The sequence below is a fragment of the Furipterus horrens genome, unplaced genomic scaffold (assembly GCF_987537825.1).
Source record: "Furipterus horrens unplaced genomic scaffold, mFurHor1.1.pri manual_scaffold_6, whole genome shotgun sequence".
In the NCBI taxonomy this organism is placed as follows: Eukaryota; Metazoa; Chordata; class Mammalia; order Chiroptera; family Furipteridae; genus Furipterus; species Furipterus horrens.
In genome coordinates, this window is record NW_028327176.1 from 177237194 (window position 1) to 177260829 (window position 23636).

Genomic DNA, 23636 nt, shown 5'->3' on the forward strand with positions numbered 1-23636 from the left:
CAAAATATTGTATAATACCATCTAGTAATTTAGCCAAATTCACATTTATCTCAGTGTGCTATAGTCTGATAGTATATGCTTGAATGGGATTTGGGGGAAGTAAATAGGGAAAATGGTTTGGAAGTGACAGTGAGGGACAAGGAAGGTGATAGATACATACATACATGCATGTAGACATAGACATACATAGAGATCTATGTCCACATATTTACATATGCACATATGACAGCATATAATTAATTGTGAATTATTACCGATTCAAAGTATGGGAATAAATGTATGGAACATTAAGTGTCCTCAGCAAAGTGGCAGCCCTCCAGACTTCCATTACGCTGAATCATAAAAAGGTTGAAGACGTTTTAGATAAAATAATGCTGCCAATTTTTTGTTTTGTTAAGTAAAGACGAACATATAAAACCAATCAACAAACAAAAAACAGTCTATGCTATCTATTATATATATCCATGATCTCATATAGGAAGAACATTATAATGCCAGAAAATAGAAAATTTATCATTTCAGGGTCGTTAATTATAATTTTGAACTTTTCATTTTTTTAAAAAGTTTGCTAGTGTCTTTCATCTTTTGCATTTCCCTATGGATCCATGAAACTTATATTACTAACCAGTGCCCAGAAACTACTAGTAAAGAGAATATTCTGGAAGTGGGGGCCAAGATATCTGTGTGTGTGTATTTTTTTTTAAGCTGACCAGACTGAACAGCTGACCAGCCAGGCCTGCGGCCAGGGCTGTGTATATTGCTGGCAGCAGGCTCCACGAGTACCATGCTGGCAAGGAAATCCAAGCTCCTGTTTGATCCGTTTCTATTTTTGTGGCTGTGATCCTGTTGGAGGGGAGGAACAGGAAGGCCATTAAGTATTGCCCCTGACTCTCGTGAGAGCCATCCCATCCCTGTTCTGGCCTTCGGTCACTGCCAGCTTTGTCGCCGAGCAGACCCTGGCAAGGTTACGATTGCTGTGAGATGGAATTTGAGCAGGAGGCTGGACAGGGATGTGAGGATGAGCTCTGCGGGCCGCACCTTCTCCCAGAGTCATAGTCAGTCTGTGGTTACAGGGAGGATCTCTCTGGAAATATTTTAGGCTTCTCTCAAATTTTTAACTAAGTTATTGAATCAGGTACAGAAAAATACCTGTTTTCTAATTAACTTTTTGTGTGTGTGTCTGGAGAATATACAAATATAGTAAATGACCAAAACCAAAATTTTATAGAGTAGTGTTTTATGAACATCTTTAATACCAACCTATTCTTTTAAAAGTAAAATCTTAATGAAGACTCCTGTTCAAAAAGGAGAAAATGGATATTTTGGTTGCACTCAGTTTCTTTTCATAATAAACAATGTTACAGTAAATTTCCTTGAAATATATGCTTTTATTACTTTAGGTGAGATTCCTTCATTTGGGATTACTTTGTCAAAAGTTATGCATTTTCAAAATTATAATACATATTTCCAGATTAATAGCCAAAATGTGAACTAGAATCCCAGTTATACTTATTGTTTTCATTATTGCTTATATTTCACATCAGCACAAAATGTATAAAGGCTTTCACCTGAATTTAAAAATGGAAGACTCTTTGTGGAAAGTTATCACTTTCTTTAGCTATTAGAAACTTGACATTTACTATATTATCATTTGTTTATTTGGGTAAATGGCTTTTCTTTTCTAGATTTCTCTTCAGAAAAATAGGTTGTCCGAAAGTCAGGAAAAAGTGGTGAATTTGAAGAAAGACTTGGCAGAGATGCAGGAATGGATGACTCAGGCAGAGGAAGAATACCTGGAGAGGGACTTTGAATACAAGTCACCAGAAGAACTTGAGGGTGCTGTGGAAGAAATGAAGGTGAGGCTGGGATAGTCAGTGTCAACAGGCTTTATCGCTCCCTTTAAAAATCAATCAATCAATCAATCAATCAATCAATCAATCAATTATCTGTTTAGCTGTAAAGCATGATTGTACAGTTGACCCTTGAACAGCACAGGTTTGAATTGTATGTGTCCTCTTCTATAAGGATTTTTTCAATAAATATTGTAAATGGATTTTCTCTTCCCTATGGTGTTCTTAATAACAGTTCATTTTCTCTGGCTTACATATAACAGAAAATATGTGTTTAATCGACATTTATGTTATTGGTGAGGCTTCTGGTCTACAGTAGGGTCTTAGCAGTTAAGTTTTGGGGAAGTCAAAAGCTATATGTGGATTTTGACCACTTTTTTTGTTCAAGGGTCAATTGTACATACAAAGTTTCATAGTAGGATTTCAAATTTAAAAAAAAGGAAGGGTAGCTGCTATGATTCTATAGGGAAAGAAGTTCAACTTGGCCCATGAGTTGAGTCCATGAAGTGCCCTGAGATGTTTTCTTATATTAGAACCTTGGGAGCCACAAAGAATGACTCAAAAACACGGTGGCATCAGTCACATTCACAATGTTGGGCAACCATCACCACTATTTCCAAAAACTTTCAGGAAGGATTATTTTTCATTAGGAACAAGAAGGACGTTCCAATCTGGCTGGGGTTTATCCTTATTTCATCAGATATGTCCTTCCAGTTACTGTTACCCATGGGGCACCCATGAATATAGACATTTTATTAGAGCAGGTAGGGTGGGAGTAGGAACATTGTCAAGGGATTTAATATCGGTCGGGACCACAGGATATATTTCCTGGGAAGTTATATTCCTGTGTCAATAGTCTCGAACACCTTTTTTTTTTTTTTAATATAATGAAAGAGGTGGGCATCATTCCCAGATTTCTAAGACTGCTTCAAGCCTCCTTCAGTGTTCAAGCCAAAGGAGATAGTGATTAAAGGCTATTTTTAAAAGTAAGATTAAGCAACACATGGAATGTTTTAGGCCAAAGTTAACTTGCCTAAAAGTGTAACTACAGCAAAAAATCTCTGCGCACGTATTTTAAAAAAGGATTCGATTTCATCCATGTATTAATGTGTGTGAATAAAAAGGACTTTTATTATAATTATAATATTTTCATCGAAACATCCTTTTTCAGTGCAGCTTTTTTGAAAGCTTTTAAAAATACTCAGTATATAAGGTATTTTAAAGGTAGCCTGTCATATTAAGAACCATCTTATTTCATGTACTCACTTTCTTTACACCATTGGCAGTGTAGTTTTGTGGTTTATTAAAGTCTCTAGGCATGAGAGTTTAGAAAAACAACATTAACACCCTTGATTGGGCAACATTCTATTTATTTTTACATTTTCAAATGAACATTAGGATTTTAAAAACCACTACGCTTTAATATTTTATCCAGCCTAGAAAAGTTTAAAACCACTAAGCAGTAAAGAAAGCTGAAAGAGAAAGTAGAAAACTGTTTTGGCTGATTTTCCTGAAAGTGAGACTTTATCTGAAATGTGGAGTGAGTTGGGAAAGAAGCTATTTGTAGATCAGATCTTTCTAGTATAACTTTATCGTCTTTGAAATGCTGTTATCAGAAGGATAGATATACCTGGGTTACAGGAGAGAAAAATATGTTTGAATAAATTTTAAAGGATATCTCTACCATGGTGCATCTCAATTTTTGTGAACATTTGTTTATTTCGGTCTAATATTCTCAGAACTCTAGTGGTCAATTAAAATTAATTCCCCTGTATTCTTATCTTGGGCCCAGACTTTGAAAATGCTTCGTGCCAGTAAACACAACTGAGGATGACTTTAGTGTTAACGTTACCTGTCAGTAAATGAAAATGTTTGTAGGGGAGTGTGTACATTGGGGGCATACGATGAGTGAGATTTTATAGTTAGCATTCTTATTTCAAAAGCACTCTAGTGATTACCCAAATAGTGTTCCAAGTGTAGTAGTTGGAATCATGTAGATGTTTTAATTTTGGTTTAGTTATTAAAAAAAAAAAGAAACAAATTGGTTAGGGAGGAAGGGAAACAGTTTTCAAGTTCATCCTTTCTTGGAACAGAGGGCGAAAGAGGATGTGTTGCAGAAGGAGGTGAGAGTGAAGATTCTCAAGGACAACATCAAGTTATTGGCTGCAAAAGTGCCCTCCGGTGGCCAGGAATTGACATCGGAGCTGAATGTTGTGCTGGAGAATTACCAACTTCTTTGCAATAGGATTCGAGGAAAGTGCCACACGCTGGAGGTATGTTATTTTCCAGTGATGCATTTATGAGATTAAAACTCTGTCATGTACTGACCGTTTCCATATCTTGGGGAAAAGACCCATTTTTTTTTCCAATTAGTGGATCATAAAGGAAAAGTAGTTCTTGGGTAATAATAGGATGATAAAATGAAGCAAGGATTAAAAAAAAAAATGACCAAGATCTGTCCCAAATTAATGGCAGGTTCATGGGATTGTCATTTAATATTTTCATACTTTACTCTTTTTATATATAAAATCAAGATTTCATATCACAGGTGATCTGTAGGATCTATTCTAGTCATAAAATTCTAGAACAATAGATTGTGAACATATTTTTTGTTTTGCCTAGTTAATACACAGACATGAATTGAGAGTTGAAAAGAATTTATTTAGAGTGTCATCTAAAGTTAGACGCACTGGAAAGAAAGAATTTAAATGTGCTGGTGGTTTTTTGGACCATCCCTCCCCATCCCTGAGCCATTGGGTTTAAGATGTAGGTGATTCTGTGGTTTGCTTTTTTTAAAAAATAAAATTAAGTTATTGCTTATTTCTTATATTAGTGTGACTTTTATATCTTATTGAAAAAAATTTAAGAAGCACTTTAATTTAAATTCAGTTTAACCTCAAATAAATGATAATATTGTGGTAAATCCTAAAATGGTAAACAGCCGCCACTGCAATATTGAAACAAAATTCACTCATTACCTGCTAGTTCTGAAACTATTTTGAGGTAAGATAAACATGGATAATTGAGACTAGTTAATAAGATAATTATGACTCAAACACAACCTCGCTCTTTAATATTAATATATTGTCTAACATAAAACACCCGAGGTTGAGAAATTGAAATCCAGTGTGCCTGATCTTAAGTACAGGTGAGCGACCTTGGAATTGAGCTTGACTATAGTCTTGCCTATGTTTCCTTCCCTGTCATTACCACCCTTGATTTAGCTTTTTGGTTTGTTTGTTTTCCTGTTTGTTTCTAGGCAAAACAGCAACTCATAATATGTTTACATAATGAATAGAGTCCCCAAATTATTCCATGCTAACAAGGGACTACCATGTATTGTGTCCTTTTTCTAAGCTGTCTTTATGACCCAGGCATGGCGATTTGAAAATGAGGGATGAAATAAATATTTTGAGGGTTTGGAATTGCTTTAAGAATTACTTTTAGGATTACTTTGAAATTAGTTTGAGAGAATCACTTTGAAAGGAGAGAAAGAAAAAATGACACAGGTAAAAGAACAGAGAAGACCTTGATATTTTTTGAAATGGGAAATGAAGAGAAGGAAAAAGAGGTTTAAAAATGCTTTTAAAATTATGTCAGAGATTACCAAGGAATATTGGGAAGAAAGAGTCCAAATTTCTAAATCAGAGTAAGAATGCCTTTCCCTTTTAGGACCTTTGATTATGTTTAGACTCCTTTAAAATGTGTTAAATCATGAAATATTTCAGACTTAAACAAGAGTAGAGATAATACTACTGACACTTTGTCATATTTTCCCAGATCTTGTTTTTAAGGTAAAATGAGTTAATATTATAGAACCGATTTTCTTCTTTTTCATTGTATACATATCATCATCCAGAAGTTGTTCTACATTCTTCCCAATCATGTTCTTATATTTTTAATATAAACACTTATGTCTCAGTTATCAATTGCTATGCAACAACCTCACCAAAACATAGTGACTTATAGAAACATCCACTTATTATTTCTCATGATCCTGTGGTTGATTTGGCTCCGCTGGGTGGTTTTCTACTCCGTGCAGGACATGACTGGCCCACTCGAGTAGCTGCATTTCACTGGAGTGCTGCTGGAACATTCCCCAAGTCTTCTAATCTCTACCTCTCTCTCCACGTGGTCTCTCAGCTGTACAGCTTCTCTCCAGTATGGCAGCTGGCTTTGAAGAGGGAGGAAGCAGAAGCTTGCAGCCCTCTTAAAGGCTAGATCTGCAATTGGACAGAGTCATGTCTGTAGCGTTCTTTTGGCCTAAGCAAGACACAAGGCTGGCCCATGTTCCAGGGGAGGAGAAAACAATTTTACAACTTCAACAAGTCGTACCCAGTATAGCCTCAGGCTAGAAATCCAGTCCCTTGGGATCTGTGTCGGGCCTAAACACAGATGTGGCTGCTTACGGCAGTTTCTTCAGGGGCAGTTGTTCAGGTGCAGCACCACTCAATCTGGTGACCTGGGCGCCAAAGAGATACGTTATTGCCTCCAGACACCCACGTACAGCGGTGAGCCAGGTGCAGGAAAACCTAAGTGCACACTCCATTCAAAAAAGTTGGGGCAGTGGAAGGTAAATAGCAGTCACTGCTACAGAATTACTGGTAATAGTAATTCTGAAATCTAGCTGGGGCCCCCCACACCCGGGGCAGGATGGGTACTTGGTTAGGGACCAGTTCTGCTTCTTGGGCGTGCCGCTCTGAGAGCCATTCTTTCTGTAAGAAATAGGACTCTGCTTGCAGCCAAGTAGATTTTGCAGGCTGCTTTCTACCTGTAGAAATTTGGGGGACCAGACGCATCTCTTCTCTTTTTTAATCTTATTCAGTGGTTGGCAAGTGACAGCCTGAGGGTCAAATCTGGTTTGTGCCTCTTGTTCTGTGGCATATGAACAAACAATGGTTTGTATATTTTTAGTATCTAAAGGGTTGTTAGTAACAAACAAAACACACACAAAAGAAACAAAGAATCTGTGGCAGAGACCAGAGGTGTCTTGTAAAACTTAAAATATTTACTGTGTAGCCCCCTGATGCAGTAAACACAGCTCATTTGGAATGCAGGCTACAATGTGCCTTCTCTTAGTTGTTGGATCTGAAAGAGAATCAGCCCAGGAGGCTCCGCATGGAACTCTTTATCCCAAACCTATCAATCAAATAGGCTCCTCCTCTGTGGGGAGGGGCTCTTCCATAATTTTCTCCTAGGAAGTGGGGGGTACAAATTTACCCACCCCTGCTCACCCCCAAAACGCCCCATAAGAATGAAGAATAAGTGACTGTCACTAATACAGTAAGTATAGTATAAGTACATTTTGGGGTAAAATATGGTGCTTTACATATATAGACACATTCATGTGAATTTAGAAAAATGTTGGAAAGGTTATACAGAAAATTGTTACATCCAATAGTTCTGAGTTGGAATAGGATGGATTCTATGGAATTCCACTTTTCTATATAATTGTTGAACTTACATAGAAATTAAAAGGGCTCGTATCTTTCTATTTAAAATACAAAATAATAATGTTTTCCTCCTGGTTTCTTCTATTAACTATATAATTTTATTTTTAACTTTTAACCAGATCCTTGGAATTTATTTTCATGTAAAGAGTGAGATAGTTTGTTCCTCATCGCTTCCCATCTCCCGCCAACTGGTCTAATATGATTAACTAAAGAATTAGATTTCCTTTCATTTATTTGAAATTCCAGTTGCATCAGTTTCTAAATCTTCATGTATACTCCTATCTAAATGAAATGCTTATTGATTAGATAGAATATGTAGCCCTAGAGATGCATGTGTCTCTAAATGCCTTCTTACCTAATTTAACTTTTTTCTTGCCTGCTGTAGGAGGTATGGTCTTGTTGGATTGAACTGCTTCACTATTTGGATCTTGAGACCACCTGGCTAAACACTCTGGAAGAGCGGATGAGGAGCACAGAGGCCCTGCCAGAGAGGACAGATGCTGTCAACGAAGCCCTGGAGGTGGGCGCCCGTTGTAGTGAAGCCAAAGGGGTAGTAAAATGAACAACTTCCTGCCGTAGGCCAGCAAGCCCGTTTTCTTCCTCATGATGTTCAGTGGGCCGTGTCTTGGCGTCCATTGCCTGACATGTTTATACAGTCAAATGTATTTAGATTATTGGAGACCCACTAACTCAGTCTCTTGAGGTGGTTAGTTGTTGTTAATTAGTACATTTTAGACACCAGAAAGCACTCTTGTGGTTTCCCAGCTCCTTTTTACCAGTCCCTGGAGGAAACTCTGCCTTATTTCATTAGGACAGTTGCTCTCCTGTTTCTTCATGAAGTTATTTTTGCTCATTAGACATGGCAATGACTGCGTTTATAACGACTCCCGCTCTGTCATCTTTAGACGTGAAAAGTTGGAGGACACGTTGGGGAGGGAAGAGTTGGAAGCACGGGATCCTGTCCCCGGAGCTTGTCTCCAGGCCTGGACTTGAGTTCTTTAAGGCCAAGAATTGCACCTGATTTTTCTTCTTCTTGTTACCAGCCCAGTGTGTGGTGCATGATGACTGAATAACTGTTTCTTAATTGGATTAAAATATGAGGAGAATAGATTAATTTTAAAAAGAAGAGGAGGAAGAGGATAAATAGGCATTTAAAATTGTAGGGGCACCTTACAGTAATTAAGTAGATGACTGGATTGAAGGTCAGAAGTATGTCATATGTGGTACCTAAATTTCGGGAGCTGGATGCTCTGCTGGAGAGAAGATGTCACTTCTCAAATACAATAGCTGAGTGAGAGAGGAAGAGCATTAAAAAAAAGAAAAGCTTAATTTAAAAATATGTATTTTCCTGACAGAATTAAAACATGTGCAGTCGAGAAATATGGAAAATGGAGAAAAGTATAAAGCAAACTCTAAGATAAACACTTTAAAACATTTTTGTATATTTCCTCCTAATTTTTTAAATTATTATTATTAATATACACACTGGAAGGTAGTATATTATAGTAACTAGATCAAAGGCTGTGAAATTGTAAGGGCTTTGCAGTGAAGTTGGAATCTTAGCTTTTCTTTCTATTCTGTGTATAGAGGCAAATTATTTAACCTCTGTGAACTTCAGTGTTCCCATCTGTAATATGAAATAATAATTAACCTCGTGGTTAATTAGATTTATGTATATATAAAGTGTGTATATAAAACAGTGCCTAGCCCTCTGTGTATGTTATAGAAAACTGAACATCTATTTTTAGTAATATAATCAATAAGTTTGAGATAATATTTTATAGTATTATTTTCTGCTTTCTAATTTTGTGTCATATCCTGAACATTTTCCCATGTAGTTAATAATTATTAAAATTATTTTATGGAGTTATATATATTCATGCCAAAGTTGTCAATTTTATGAATTTTTAATACCATAATGGATATTTTTGCAAATGAATTATTTCTAGTCTTGTTCTAAAGGGAGATTTCTAGAAAATGGAATTACTTGTTTAAAAAAGTGGTCAGTTTTTGGATCCTTGATACATTAGCTTCAGTGAATGCATTATATTTCCCCCTTGTCCCTGTCTAGTCTCTAGAATCTGTTTTGCGACACCCAGCGGATAATCGCACCCAGATTCGAGAGCTTGGCCAAACTCTGATTGATGGAGGGATCCTCGATGATATAATCAGTGAGAAACTGGAGGCTTTCAACAGTCGATATGAAGAGCTGAGTCATCTGGTAAGAACTGGCACAGGCACGAGCGTAGATTAGGTGTTTGTGAAATGGAGCTGACCTTAAGAATTTTACCGAGGGCAAAGGCTGGTAACCGATATGAATGGGGCGTTGTAGGCTTTGAAATACTAGCTGAGGAAGACTAAACCTAACATAAGGCAGGCAGAACTTGATGATTAAAAAATCTGTCTTTGAGATGGTTTCTACTGATGACTCTTAAATTTCCTCTAAGGATCATAATGTAGCTGAATATAAGAATAATAACTCATATTATTCTAGTAAGTATTAGGGACAGCAGAATTTGACACAAGCTGTTGTTATAAAATGCCATACTGTCTTAATACACATCCAGAATGGATTATAACACGCAAGTTTATGTTGGTTAGTAGGGAAAGGAGACTGTTCTTCTACAGGAGGGTTGGCTGGATATTAGACACTTTCAAACACGTATCAAATAATAACTGTGGATGTTTAGACCATCAGTAGAATCAAGCTTAATTCAAAAGTGCAGCAATAGTGGCTTAATACATATGCACAACTATGAAACTTGGTTTAGATTTTGGAAAAAAAATTTATATGTATGCTCTGCTGATAGAAATTCTTGTTATAGTTTATATTCTTGCTGATAGGCTTACAACTGATTCCTAAAAATGCCCTAAATTTACAGTAAATGACAAAATGACAGATTTTTATTCTCTGTTTAATTGTAGGGAATCTTTACATTTTATATGTTGTTATATGCAGAAGTAAAATTTAGTAATTCACTACAAGACATGTAAGGTACTAGAAGGACCTTTTCACTGTTATTCTGCTAGTTATTTATTTACATTGCAGGACAAAGTCTTGAACTAAACTTCTATTGCTTTTCTTGTGACCACAGAGTATAAGGGTTTCCTTATATTCAGCTATTTATATTTGTTCTGCGTGACTAATGATTCAATTTTATCCCCTGTGTAGGCAGAGAGCAAGCAGATTTCTTTGGAAAAGCAACTCCAGTTCCTGCGGGAAACTGACCACATGCTTCAAGTTTTGCAGGAGAGCTTAGGGGATCTGGACAAGCAGCTCACAACATACCTGACTGATAGGATAGATGCCTTCCATGTTCCGCAGGAGGCTCAGGTACTGCCATGGACGTGAGGTCTTCAAGTTGTGCAGGAGAACCAGTGTGCCCTGCCATCCGCAGCTGGTAGTCTGTGAGAAAGGTTGACCTTGCTTATAGGCAGCCTGTGGGTTTGGAAATTCTCTTGACCTTTATGTGAAACCCTGGGAGAAGGCTGCCATTTTGAAATTATAGCTTTCTTAGCTATGAAATTGGGGAAATTCCTTTTTTATAAATAAGTGGTGAACATTAGAAATGACAAATGCAAAGACCCTGGTTTGTGCACAACATACAGTAGCTCATATGATTGTTATTATACTGAAAATGTACTAAAGCTTGTATAGGGCCCTGCATATCTTCATGTAGTAAATGACTATATAAAACTTAGAGATATTTTCTCCCTTCTCTAATCTCGTTATAGAAAATCCAAGCAGAGATCTCCGCCCACGAGCTAACGCTAGAAGAGTTGAGAAGAAACACGCGTTCCCAGCCTCTGACCTCCCCAGAAGGCAGGGCTGCTAGAGGAGGGGGTCAGATGGATGCGCTGCAGGTGATGAGGGGGAACAATGTGGGGGCAGTAAAACGAAAAGGAGGAAGAGCGGAGGACTTGGATGGCTTTGGTCTTTCTGATGTGAACAGTGATGCATGGAAGGCGCATTGCACCCCAGAGCAGCAGAAACACATCGTTGCGTGGGTGGAAAACAGGGAATCTGAGTCTGTAGTTGAGCAGAGAAGAGATAGGAGCTAGATCAGAAGTTAGCTTTGTAAGTCTTTTCCCTGAACGTGGAGCTCCTGTTGGTTCTGCGGGGCTGATACGCCGGGCAGCCTGAGTGCCTGGGACCCAGCACCACTTAAGTCTCTTAAATGTGGATGCGAGATTGGCTTTCACTCTGAGCTCACGATGAACGGCATTTTGAGTTCTAGGTTCCTGACTATATTTGTTGAATAGGTGAGAAAATTAATGAAGTTTAAATTCTTGCGAGGCCATCTTATTTTTTTTGTTCTATCTAAGACTGAGATACTGAGTTCCTTTCTGAAATGTTTTTATTGGTGCTTTATTTTTACAACTTTTTGTCCATATGTGTTATACTAATACTGTCTGCTGAGAGACTATCATTCTGATATGAATTGCTTATTATTTTCATTTCTTCAAACAGAGGAAACTTCGAGAGGTGTCCACAAAGTTCCAGCTTTTCCAGAAGCCAGCTAACTTTGAACAGCGCATGCTCGACTGCAAGCGTGTGCTGGACGGTGTGAAAGCCGAGCTCCATGTCCTCAACGTGAAGGATGTGGACCCTGATGTCATCCAGACCCACCTGGACAAGTGTATGGTGAGACCAGTGGTGGTGAATGGGTCCCGTGGGTTTTCCAGCAGCTAATATGGTTTCATCTTCCATAATATACATGGTTTGTTCAATAATTATTTATCTATACTGTACAAAGAATAGGAATCCATGATGAAAAATGACTTATAAAATAAGAAGGGTGGTCTGTTCCTCCAAGGGAATTAGAAGAGATAGGAGAAATAGGTAGGAGAGAGTAAAATCAGTTATCACAGTGTCAAGAGATAAGGAAATGAGAAAAGGCATACACACATATATGTATACACACATGTATACACATGATTAAAAAAACAAAGGGAACTCATTGCAGTCACAGTATGAAGTTAGAAAAGGCTTTGGCGGAATATGACTAAGAAACTAACTTTTAAAGGATAAATTTGAGGTAGCTAGAAAAACCAAACATACTTAGAATGTATGTTAGGAGTATTACAGTATAAAAAAATCATTCTTAAGGGTAGTTAAATTTTAAATTATAAAGTGTAAACTTAAAATATGAAAGAAAACATTATACTTAGATGCCAGAGATATTATTGCAGAAAAAAAAATCATTCTCTAGGAAACTTAATTTTAAATTTAAGTTTAAACCCAAGATGTGAAAGAAGAAATTATTTGAAAGTCTTTATTACTATTGTAGCCTCAAACTTTAAAATTCAATTGCATATGAATTAAAAAATGTGGATAAGCATACACAACCTTAGAAATAGTGTTCTGCTCGAGAAGAATCATGAAGAAGCTGAAGATGACTCTTAAGACAAGTTTGGATGAGTTCTTTGTGCTTTTCAAGACTGTAATCTCGACATGTTTGTTACATACCAAGATTGTTTGATTATTCGAAATCTGAAATGGGTGGAAGAATGAATAAGTAGGATAAGTTTCTATATGTAAGTGTGTGTGTATGTTCACATACGTATGATATATGTAAGCATTTACTGAGATATAGAGGTCAACAAAGCAAGCACAATCCTTGACCACATGTGACTTGGTCCGGTGGTCTGTTTTATGTGACAGAGCCACGGGAGACGTGTTAGGTCAGGATTACAATGAATGGAGACAAGACAGCCAGCACAGAATAAATGTTTTTGTTTTCAAGGTGACTGGGCTGAGCAGAGCTCTGTTTGTCTTGCACAACTCTGATTTCTTATAGCCCTATTCATCTTGATATATTGAGTTGTCATGTATCTTTTGTTAGATAAGTAATATGTATTGATTGTGGTGGACTGGATACTTCAGAGCATTGTAAGAAAAAATAAGAGTGTTAATACTTCCAAATTCCAACAGCCAGAAATGTAGCCAGAGTTGGCTTTTTGTTTTAGTAATAGCATTTAGAATTTTTAAAAACACTTTTAAAAACAACAATTTTTAGTCATGTCTTTTCCTACTTTACGTAGTAAGTGTTCATGACTTTCATAAGCTTCTAAAATACACATGAGCTTTTTATAAAACAAGTACAATTTCTATTTGTTTATTTTCTTCTCTGATTTTAAAAAGTTATTGCAACCGGGATTTCATTTTACTTATTTTTGAGTGCAAATCTGGTGACTTCGTAGCTGTCCATCTGTAGAAGCCATGTTCTCGAATGATTCCAGTTATCAGGCTTTCACTACGAAGTGTGTGATTTGTCTCATTTTATTTTTAAGAAACTCTATAAAACTCTAAGTGAAGTCAAGCTTGAAGTGGAGACCGTAATCAAAACAGGAAGGCACATTGTTCAGAAGCAGCAAACGGACAACCCCAAGGGGATGGACGAGCAGCTGACTTCGCTGAAAGTGCTTTACAACGACCTGGGTGCCCAGGTGAGGGGACAGCCACACTGCCCACCTCCTCCCCTTCCCAACCCCCTCCCTTCCCTTCCTCTCCCCCCTCCTCTCCCTCCTCTCCCCCTCCCCTCCCTCCCCTCCTCTCGCCCTCCCCCCTCCCTTCCCTTCCTCTCCCCCCTCCTCTCCCTCCTCTCCCCCTCCCCTCCCTCCCCTCCTCTCGCCCTCCCCTCTTCCCTTCCCTTCCCCCTCCCCCTTCCCTTCCCTTCCCCCTCCCCCTTCCCTTCCCTTCTCGCTCTCTCTCTCATTTATCTATTTTAAAATTTCACTTCTGGGAGAATGCATGTTTAAATTTTATGGTATTAATAACATTTTCAGTTATTCCTATAATTTTTATTAATTTTTAAATGTGTTACTCTTAACAGCGATTACTAGGTGCATTGACATTTGTTTAATGTTTAATGCAGGTTCACTGCATATTTTCAAGGACTACTGCTATTTCAGAAGTTATTTTAAGGAAACTTTAAAAAACATAGCCCCTGTTTTAAACTGAAGTTATTCATCCGTGGATATTTAAGTTGAATAGTCTGGTGAGAATGTTAACACTTCAGAAATGTAATAAATATGTGATAGGAAGGTCACATTAAATAGCAGGATTTAAAATTGTTTCAAGAAACATCTATAATTTGGGCATTTTAGTGAATTCATTGGGGAGTCATTGGGCCACTTACTACTGACAGGATCCAGTAGGTTCAGTGTCTCCTCTCACTGAGGACTTACGCTTTGAAACCAGGGAAGCAAAAAGACTGTGAACTGAAACCTGGGCGATGTTCAAAAACTGTGTTAGATCATATTATAGATCCTTCCTGGGTTATTAAACAGTGACTTAAGTTTCTGCAAGAGCCCAGAGAAAACGAGCTGAAATGGTGTTTTCACATCTTTCAGATCAGTAAGAAGGAGCAGCCCATACATTTCCTGAGCAATTTTGACCTCATTTCTGTAAGATTAGGTTGTTGATTTTGTATCATTTTGATACATTGTACCCCTGGAACACATATCTTAGAGCATCTTTTTGTATTATTCAGCTGAAGTTAATATTCTGATTCCTCCTGATTCACATTCCGATCTCTGTCCCTCCCTTCTTGCAGGTGACAGAGGGAAAGCAGGATCTGGAAAGAGCGGCCCAGCTGGCCGGGAAAATGAAGAAGGAGGTAGCTTCCCTCTCAGAATGGCTTTCTGTCACAGAAGCAGAACTGGTACAGAAATCCACTTCAGAAGGTTTGCTTGGCGACTTGGATGCAGAAATTTCCTGGGCTAAAGTAAGTTGTAGTTCAGGTGCACGGCCAACATCATGCCAGTGCAGCCTGTGGCGTTTTGTTCAGGGCATTCTGGGTGGAGGTCATTTTTCTCCATGTCGTAAGATATATAGCCTTTTTTCTTTTTACTTCCTTTACTTTTTCTACTTCCGTGTCCTGAGAAAGACAACACGAATATTTTTAAAAACAATGATTTTAAGAAGCCCTTCTTGTCTTGATTCCAAAAGCACTGAACTCAGATGGATCACCAGCAGGCCTTCCTAAGTGTTATGCTTCTGTGACACTTGAAAATATTATAGCTGACACCTTCAAAACTGATGACATCTTCCTGAGTATTTATTCTTCACGAAGTATTGTGCTGAGTTTATTTGTTAATTCTTCCATAATAACTTTTGTATCAATCACTGATGTTTCTATTGCAAACTAATGTAGAGAACATAGGAACAGAATTTTCAAAAGAATTAATAAAAGATACAAGAGTTTCTTTAGTCTTTTAGTTACTTTGAATTTGCATAGATCAGAGGGCGTGGATTTGCCAGTTCTCTTTTGAGATGGGCAAACAAATGTCCAAGGCATTTTCTTTACCCAAATGTACTTTTTAAGAAAGACACATGTATACTAGAGAGAAGTACTGAAATAAACGATCCAACTGTCTCTAAAGTCACAAGATTTGCTTTGACATCCTGTATCGTGCTGGCCTGTGGGGACTGAAGAGCAGGTGATCTGAGATTGTAGGGTGATACAACTCTTTAATTTCAATGCTCTGTGGAGATAACAGTTGAGTGAAGGTCAAGCTATTAGGCACTACAAAGAGTGTTCTCAGTTTAGAAAACAGCTCATGAAAAGCCTAGTTATGCCATGGGCTGTGTGAAGTGAAAAAAAGTGTATGAAGGAAATGAGGAATGCTAGCTTTTATGGGTGTGTTGTGGACACATGCAAAGCAAAGGCACCAAACTTTATTGCTGTTACATTTAACTTTTTAAAGGAAATATTATCATCTTTGTACAATATACTTGGAAAGCCCTTGTTTTCTTCTTAGTAACATAATTTATATAAGCTAATTGAATAACATGTCCATAGTGTAATACAAAAAAAAGAGAGGCACAAAAATCATCTATAATCAGAGAATACCCTGTTATTGTTTTGTTTTTTTTTTTTTTAGGCACACATAGCCAAGCATATTTTTAATAAGAATTCTATTGTATCTAGTGTTTCATGACCTTCTTTAAAAAAACTTATCTTTAACATTTTCCTTTACCTGCAAGTGTTTTTATATTGCATATCGGAGATAAGTGTAGTGTTTAATTGCATATTTTATTTTTTATTGTTCCATTTCTCCATTCATGTCCATTTAATTTATTACCAATTTTCACTATTGTAAAAAATGCTATGATGAATATACTCGTAGCTAAGTCATAGCATGTATTCATAATAATTTTCGAAGGATAAATTCTTAGACCTGAAACGATTGGGTGTAGGGATGTATCCTTTTAAAAGTCTTATATGTATTATGAAATTGTTCTTCAGAAATGTATACCTACCAACTCCTATTGAGAATTTCTGCTTGCTTGTTTTAACCATAACTTTGACAATGGTAGGCAAATATAATGTTTTGGTTATTTAATTAGAACATTTCCCATAAGTTTATAGGCCATTTGTAGTTTTTTTTTTAAATTGCCTTTTATTGTAATTTTGACCATTTTTCTATCACCAGTTCTTTTAATTTAGAGCTCTTTTACCTGTTACAATTATTAATGCCTATTGTGTTGTCTGTTGTTACAAAAAATATTTTTTGCCACTTTAGTTCCTGTTCTGTTCTGTATATAGTTTAAAAAATACTGTTATTATGTATTTTTAAAAATAAAATCATCCTTTTCTTCATAATTTATGCCATTAGTACTTAGAAGGGCCAGCTCTGCCCCAAGGTTATGTAATTATTTACTTATATTTTCTTCTAGCTCTTTTATAGTTTCATCTTTTTATCTTTAATGCTTTAATCCTTCTGGAATTTATTTTGGTGTGTATACTGAGGTAAGGCTCTAACCTTTTTTCCAAGTAGTTAACCAGTTACCTTAGCACTACTTGTAGCAATTATCCCTTCCTCATTGATTTGACATGCGAACTTCATCTGTTCTTTTTGGCTGTGATTTTCTTCGTTTTTGGATTCACTGATTGAACCCTCTACATATTTGAATATGTACTTAATGAACTCCCTGTATTTATGCTTCTTTTTTTTTTTTATCCACTCATAGGAACTTGAGATTGTTTTCAAATTCTTCAAAAATTCTATTAGAAATTTTGATATGAATTACCTTACATTTATAGATTTGTTTTGAGGAGAAGTGATATCTTTGTTATGTTGCTTCTTAGTCACATGGTGTGTCTCATTTCCCGCCAAATTGTTTCTGTCCCTATACAGCGCTTTGATTATTTTCTTCATAAACATTGTGCAAATATGCAAAGAAGTTTATTCTTACTTATTTATCTTATATACTATAAAAAGCACACATTTTCCTTTTCTTTACTAATTGCTTATAGTTGGTACATAGATGTTATTGATTTTTGTGTATTTTTATTCATTCATCTTTGTACTTATATAAATTCAATTAGTTTTTCAGGTAAAACTATAAATAATCCGCTCACCTCTTCTGAAACTACTCACTCCTCAACTACTATTTAGTCTTATTTCAGATTTGAAATAATGAGGATGGTATAGACAAATCATGAATTCATAGCGCATTCTCTTCACTAGAGTAAATCCAGTGAAACATCAGTATGTAACATAATCATCCACTTTTTTTCAAAGTTGGGTTTTTAGGTTTAAGAAACATGCATGCTTCACATTTTAATATATTTGCACTTAAAAATAGGTAAAATTATTTTCAGTGCAACATTTAAATAACATTTTTATTCCTGAACTTAGTTTTTTTATTCCATAGCTTAAATATGATTATTTTCAATGAAGTCATTTTCTCTACAATAAAGTCTTTTAGCATAGATAGCATGTATACTATTTTAGTTTAATTCCTTATAGTTAATTCTTTCTCATAGTTCTTAAAGCCTATGCTAGTCAGTCAGTACATAACCACTGAAGGAATGCAGAAAGTCTTAACTTCAGAAAACATGGCTGTGGGTAATCTATTTTATTTCTCCCTGCTGCAGAAGGACACTTGTAGAAACATTTCAGTGCCTTTAAAAATATCAGTAATTGACATGGCCAGGTAGTAAACCTTGACTCACTGGTGAATTTGCCATTTTTATACCTTCCAAAATGTGGTTTATTGATATGAGATTAAATATAGACTGGAGCTCCTTTACAGGATTTGCTTAAATGTCAGTTTAAAAAGGTTCAACAGCAGTAGGTGTGATAGGCACATGTCACTTTTCATTTGAAAGAACATTGTAGTTTTAATTTTGGAACTCAGTATTCTCTCTGTAACTATGACTGTACACCTTACCTACTCAAACTTATGAACATGAGAATCCAGTCGTCGTCATACCATGCAGAGTTCTGCCTTCGAGTATTATGACAATTGTAAGACCAAAGCTTAGAGGGCCTGTTCTTATGACTTACTTAGGGTGCAATGTTGTCTGGAGTGCTTTTACAGCAAATTACGTTAAGTCATCTAGTTATAGGATGCAATCCTTGCAAGTAAATGTAGCACACATCAGTTGTCTCCTGTAGTAATTAGGGAAATAAATTCATTGTGAATTTTTTAGAGTTCTAAGTTCTGGGATAGTTCTGCTTTGCCAGCTTGTAGTTACAGAAAATGAAATTAATTCTGTACATCTGGAGTTATGATGAAGATAATTAGTGTTTGTATGTGATAAATGGAATTTGTACTTAAAAAAATAAATTATATTTTTTCATACTCGAATTTAATACATTTCTTGCTATTTACATAGTTAAATGTTTTAATTGTTACTAGCAACCTAAAAACTCTCACGTTAATAAGTTTGGCAATTATAAGCTTTCTAGGGAGTACGTAGAAGAAAAGTTTTTTAAAAATGAAGGTTGTATAAACTTTTATAATGTGAAGATCAAGTGGGTTTTGCTTGCTATTTTTATTTTCTAGAATATTCTGAAGGATCTGGAAAAGAGAAAAGCTGATTTAAGTACCATCACAGAGAGCAGTGCTGCCCTCCAGAACTTGATTGAGGGCAGTGAGCCTGTTTTGGAAGAGAGGCTCTGTGTCCTTAACGCCGGATGGGGCAGAGTGCGTACCTGGACCGAGGATTGGTGCAATACCTTAATGGTATGTTTCGGAAAAAAGCTAATGATGAACTCTTCTCTTTTTTAATATATAAAAATGAATACAGCTTTGATTAGAATTCCAGGTTCCATTTTCTCTGTCGCAGTAATGTTTTATTTGTGAATTCATTTCATTAGATTAAATTTTATTTTTCCTTTGAAAAGATAACTAGAGGGAGTTCAAAATGTCTCTGTTATGTAATAAACCATTTGCAATATATGTAGAAATATATACTTTAATATCAATAAATGTGCCTATTTATTACATTTTAATGATTTAATATTATTTAATTTTCATATTATTAAAAACTATATATAATATTTATAATATTGTTTGATGGCCTAAGAAAGAATTTTGACTAGTTGGGTGACATTGGTCACGTCACTTAAATGCTCTCTAAGTCTCAGTTTTCTCATACATAAAATGGGCATATTATCACTTCTGCTTCATACAGTTTTTGTGATGATTATGTGACATGAAATATGTAGTGCTCTTATGTAACAATACATAAAACTACCAATTTTAGATTTTATTATGATGATTACAATAATTGTTAATTTTTATATGTTGTTACTCTTTGGTTATACCAATACACTGTTGATTACTTCATGGATATAGTGACCATTTAATCTTTGCAGAGGTTTTCTGTTTTTCTTCCAGTAACAATGAGTATTGTTAGTAGAACTCCCTTAGAGAGAGTTGCCATTTATAAATCGTTATTTTGCTCTGATGTACCATAGATAGAACTTTTCCCAAATTTGTAGAATTACTAGATAATGGATAGAGACAGAGAAAAATAGATTATTTTGTGACTGAGCATATATTGAAATTAGTCAGAATGTGTAGGGCATTGAAGGTCATGGGCTTACATTGGGATCTGTTGGATTCAAATCCAGAGTTTATTTATAATTTATTATCTGCATAACATTGGGTGTAAATTACTTAATGTCACTAAGCTTTAATTTTCTTACATAGGCAGATAAAAGAACATACTAACAGAATGTTAAATCTTGAATAACAAATGAGAAATTCTTGGCTCATAGAATATGTTCATAAAATAGATTTGTTTTTGTTATAAGTAGCTTTACTCCACATTCTCACAGCCCTGACTTCTGCATTCTTCTGTCTGTACCTTCCAAATTCTCCTTCCAAGAAATAGCTTGCTAGTCCTGTTAAAACATTAATTTACGTGATTTATTGGGGTAAATAAGACTGTGCTTATCATTTCTTCTTACCTAAAAGGCAGATTGTTGTCAAAACTTTTCTCATGTCTTACTAGTTCTCATTTTATTTTTCAAATATTGTCCATATTATAGATTACTAGTATGTTTCCTTGTCTTTTTTTTTTTTTCTCTTTTTTTTTTTATTTTTTTTTATTTTGGTTTTTCAATTACAGTTGTCCCCTTTTCCCCTAATTTCTCTCCCCCACCCAACCCACCCCCTCTCCCGCAATCATATCCCTCCCCGTTGTCCATGTCCATGAGTCTTTTATACAGGCTCTTTAATTAAATCCTTCCCTTACTTATCCCCCTTCTCTCCCTCTCCCCTCCCCCCTATTTACTGCTATTCTGCTCTTTGTTCTATTTAGTTCCTTTGTTTGTGTTGTTCTTTAGTTTCCTGTATTAGGTGATATCATATGGTATTTTTCTTTCTTTGCCTGGCTTATTTCACTAAGCATAATTCTCTCTAGTTCCATCCATGTTGTTGCAAATGGCAGGAGTTCCTTCTTTCTTTCTGCTGCATAGTATTCCATTGTGTAAATGTACCACAGTTTTTTGATCCACTCATCCACAGATGGGCACTTAGGTTGTTTCCAGCACTTAGCTATTGTAAACAGTGCTGCAATGAACATAGGAGTGCATAAGTTCTTTTGAACTGGTGTTTCAAGATTCTTCGGGTATAATCCTAGTAGTGGAGTCGCTGGTTCAAAAGGCAGTTCCATTTTTAATCTTTTGAGGTAATTCCATACTGTTCTCCATAGTGGCTGCACCAGTCTGCATTCCCACCAACAGTGCAGTAGGGTTCCCGTTTCTCCACATCCTCGCCAGCACTTGTTGCTTGTTGATTTGTTGATGATGGCCATTCTGACTGGTGTAAAATGGTATCTCATTGTGGTTTTTATTTGCATCTCCCTGATGGCTAATGATGTTGAGCATTTTTTCATGTGTCTATGGACCTTCTGTATGTCCTCTTTGGAGAAGTGTTTGTTCAGGTCCCTTGCCCATTTTTTAATTGGGTTGTTTGTGTTCTTGATGTTTAGTCGTATCAGCTCTTTATATATTTTAGAAATCAGTCCCCTGTCTGTGATGTCATTGGCAAATATGTTTTCACATATGGTTGGTTTCCTTTTCATCTTGCTGATGTTTTCTTTTGCTGAGCAGAAACTCTTCAGTTTGATGTAATCCCATTTATTTATTTTTTCCTTTATTTCTCTTGCTTTAGGAGATGTTTCCGTGAAGAGATTGTTACATGAGATATCTGATATTTTCTTGCCTATGTTTTCCTCTAGGACTTTTATGGTGTCATGGCTTACATTTAAGTCTTTGATCCATCTTGAGTTTATTCTTGTGTGTGGTGTAAGTTGGTGGTCTAGTTTCATTTTTTTGCAGGTCCCTATCCAGTTCTCCCAGCACCATTTGTTAAAGAGGCTCTTCTCACTCCATTTTATGTTCCTTCCTCCTTTATCAAAGATTAGTTGACCATAGAGGCCTGGGTTTATTTCTGGACTCTCTATTCTGTTCCACTGATCTATATGTCTGTTCTTTTTTTTTTTTTTTTTTTAAAGTATATTTTATTGATTATGTTGTTACAGTAGTTCCAATTTTTTCCCCTTTACTCCCCTCCACCCAGTATCTCCCTCCCCCAGCATCCCCCCCCAAGTCCATACCCATGGTTCGTAAAAAATAACTATCCCTCCCTCTCAGATATTAAGACCCTTTGTAATCTTGTAAAGGACAATGGGCGAAGGTCTCAAGCTCCTCTAGCTGCTTCAAGCTGGACATGGTCGTCGTCCTACCTACCCTTGGGTCCAGAAATCCCTAATAACAGTGGGGGTGTGGAGGGGAGGGTGGCCTTCCCACATGGGGAAGGATTGTGCAGACTCCAGGTCAGTTGGCTGTCTCCGGACAACGGCGTGCTTGGTTTAGCAGGCTGGCATCCTTGTTGTGTTCTGGGGGCAACAGATTTGGCAAAAAGGGTTAAAAAGCATCATTCAATCCATAACTACTAGGTGGCAAAAGGCAGGGATTAATTTTTCAATGTTCCACATTAGGAGAAAAAAAAAAAAAAGGGGCTTCTTTGGAGGAAGGTGTGCTAGGCACATCTCTCCTGTCCAAAACCCTTTTGCCCATTTTATTTAGTTTGGGCTGAGGGAAATAGTTTATGTTTCCCCCCTCTCAGACCTCTGGGCCCTTTCTGTCCAAGCCATTAGGATAGAAAAGAGAATTCAGTTTTAAAGTGAAGCCCACAGACCACCCCATTCTTCACCAACTCAGCCATTTAGTTCAGCCAAACTGTTGAGTCTCCGGAGGCAGCGCTGCAGAGAGGATTAAGTGAGGCTTATGCGTACAGACAATCACTCAGGTAATGCGGTCATAGGCTTATGCCCTTTGAAAACAGAAAACACATGTTAATTTATGTAACATAACCAACAAAAAAGTCTCTAAATCTGTAAGACTGTCTTATTGGGAAGACATACAGTTGCAAGGCACTTGACATTCTACTTGCCTGCAACTTGAATCTCTTTGGTGATATCACAGATATGGTTTAATTTTCAAGTGAAACCATTTTTTAAATGAGAAGAAACTTTTAAGACGGTTAGCTGCCCTACTTTACAGTCTGCCACTGATCATTGTGATTTTCCTTGAATACTGATTTTTCTCCCTAAGATTACTCTCCTTGTCTTTAAAGGGACTACATTAAGTCCATTTTTAATTTATCCTGTTCATTTGCATAAGCATAACAAGAGCAGCAAATGATCACTTATGATCTTTAGTTCTGTTTTGCTGGAACTTACCCAAGGAACATTTAGGGTGGCCCTCAGTCTGCTCTTCAGTGCACAGAAGCTGGGCCACATACCTGGCATTCATCCTTGCCTGTACACACCTGTCCTCTCCAAGTCTTTCTGGTTTTCCATTGTGCCTTAAGGTCCCTTCTAGCCATCTTTCAGGAAAACAACCTTCGTTCCTTCCCTGGAGAGATTGCTGTGGACCGCACAACCAACCATGGCAGCAGGCCTTTTATTTCGCGGGCTTTTATTACCTTTGAAAGTCATTCCCAGTTCCTTAGGGCTTTTTGGTAACAACATGAGCCCAAGCATGTCTCCTTTAGGCTTGACATTCCAGTCAAAGGCTT

At 36.7% G+C, this 23636-nt stretch overlaps 1 protein-coding gene across 1 annotated transcript in view; it reads left to right on the plus strand.

Moving 5' to 3' along the window:
* Positions 1–23636, plus strand: part of UTRN (utrophin) — a 449245-nt gene that overhangs the window by 156971 nt on the left and 268638 nt on the right. Inside the window, exons 26-35 of the mRNA XM_090279943.1 lie at positions 1686–1856; positions 3944–4123; positions 7689–7823; positions 9375–9524; positions 10476–10637; positions 11039–11167; positions 11775–11948; positions 13598–13753; positions 14863–15033; positions 19107–19286. Of these exons, the coding sequence (XP_090136069.1) occupies positions 1686–1856; positions 3944–4123; positions 7689–7823; positions 9375–9524; positions 10476–10637; positions 11039–11167; positions 11775–11948; positions 13598–13753; positions 14863–15033; positions 19107–19286 (1608 nt within the window). The remainder of the gene's footprint in view (positions 1–1685; positions 1857–3943; positions 4124–7688; positions 7824–9374; positions 9525–10475; positions 10638–11038; positions 11168–11774; positions 11949–13597; positions 13754–14862; positions 15034–19106; positions 19287–23636) is intronic.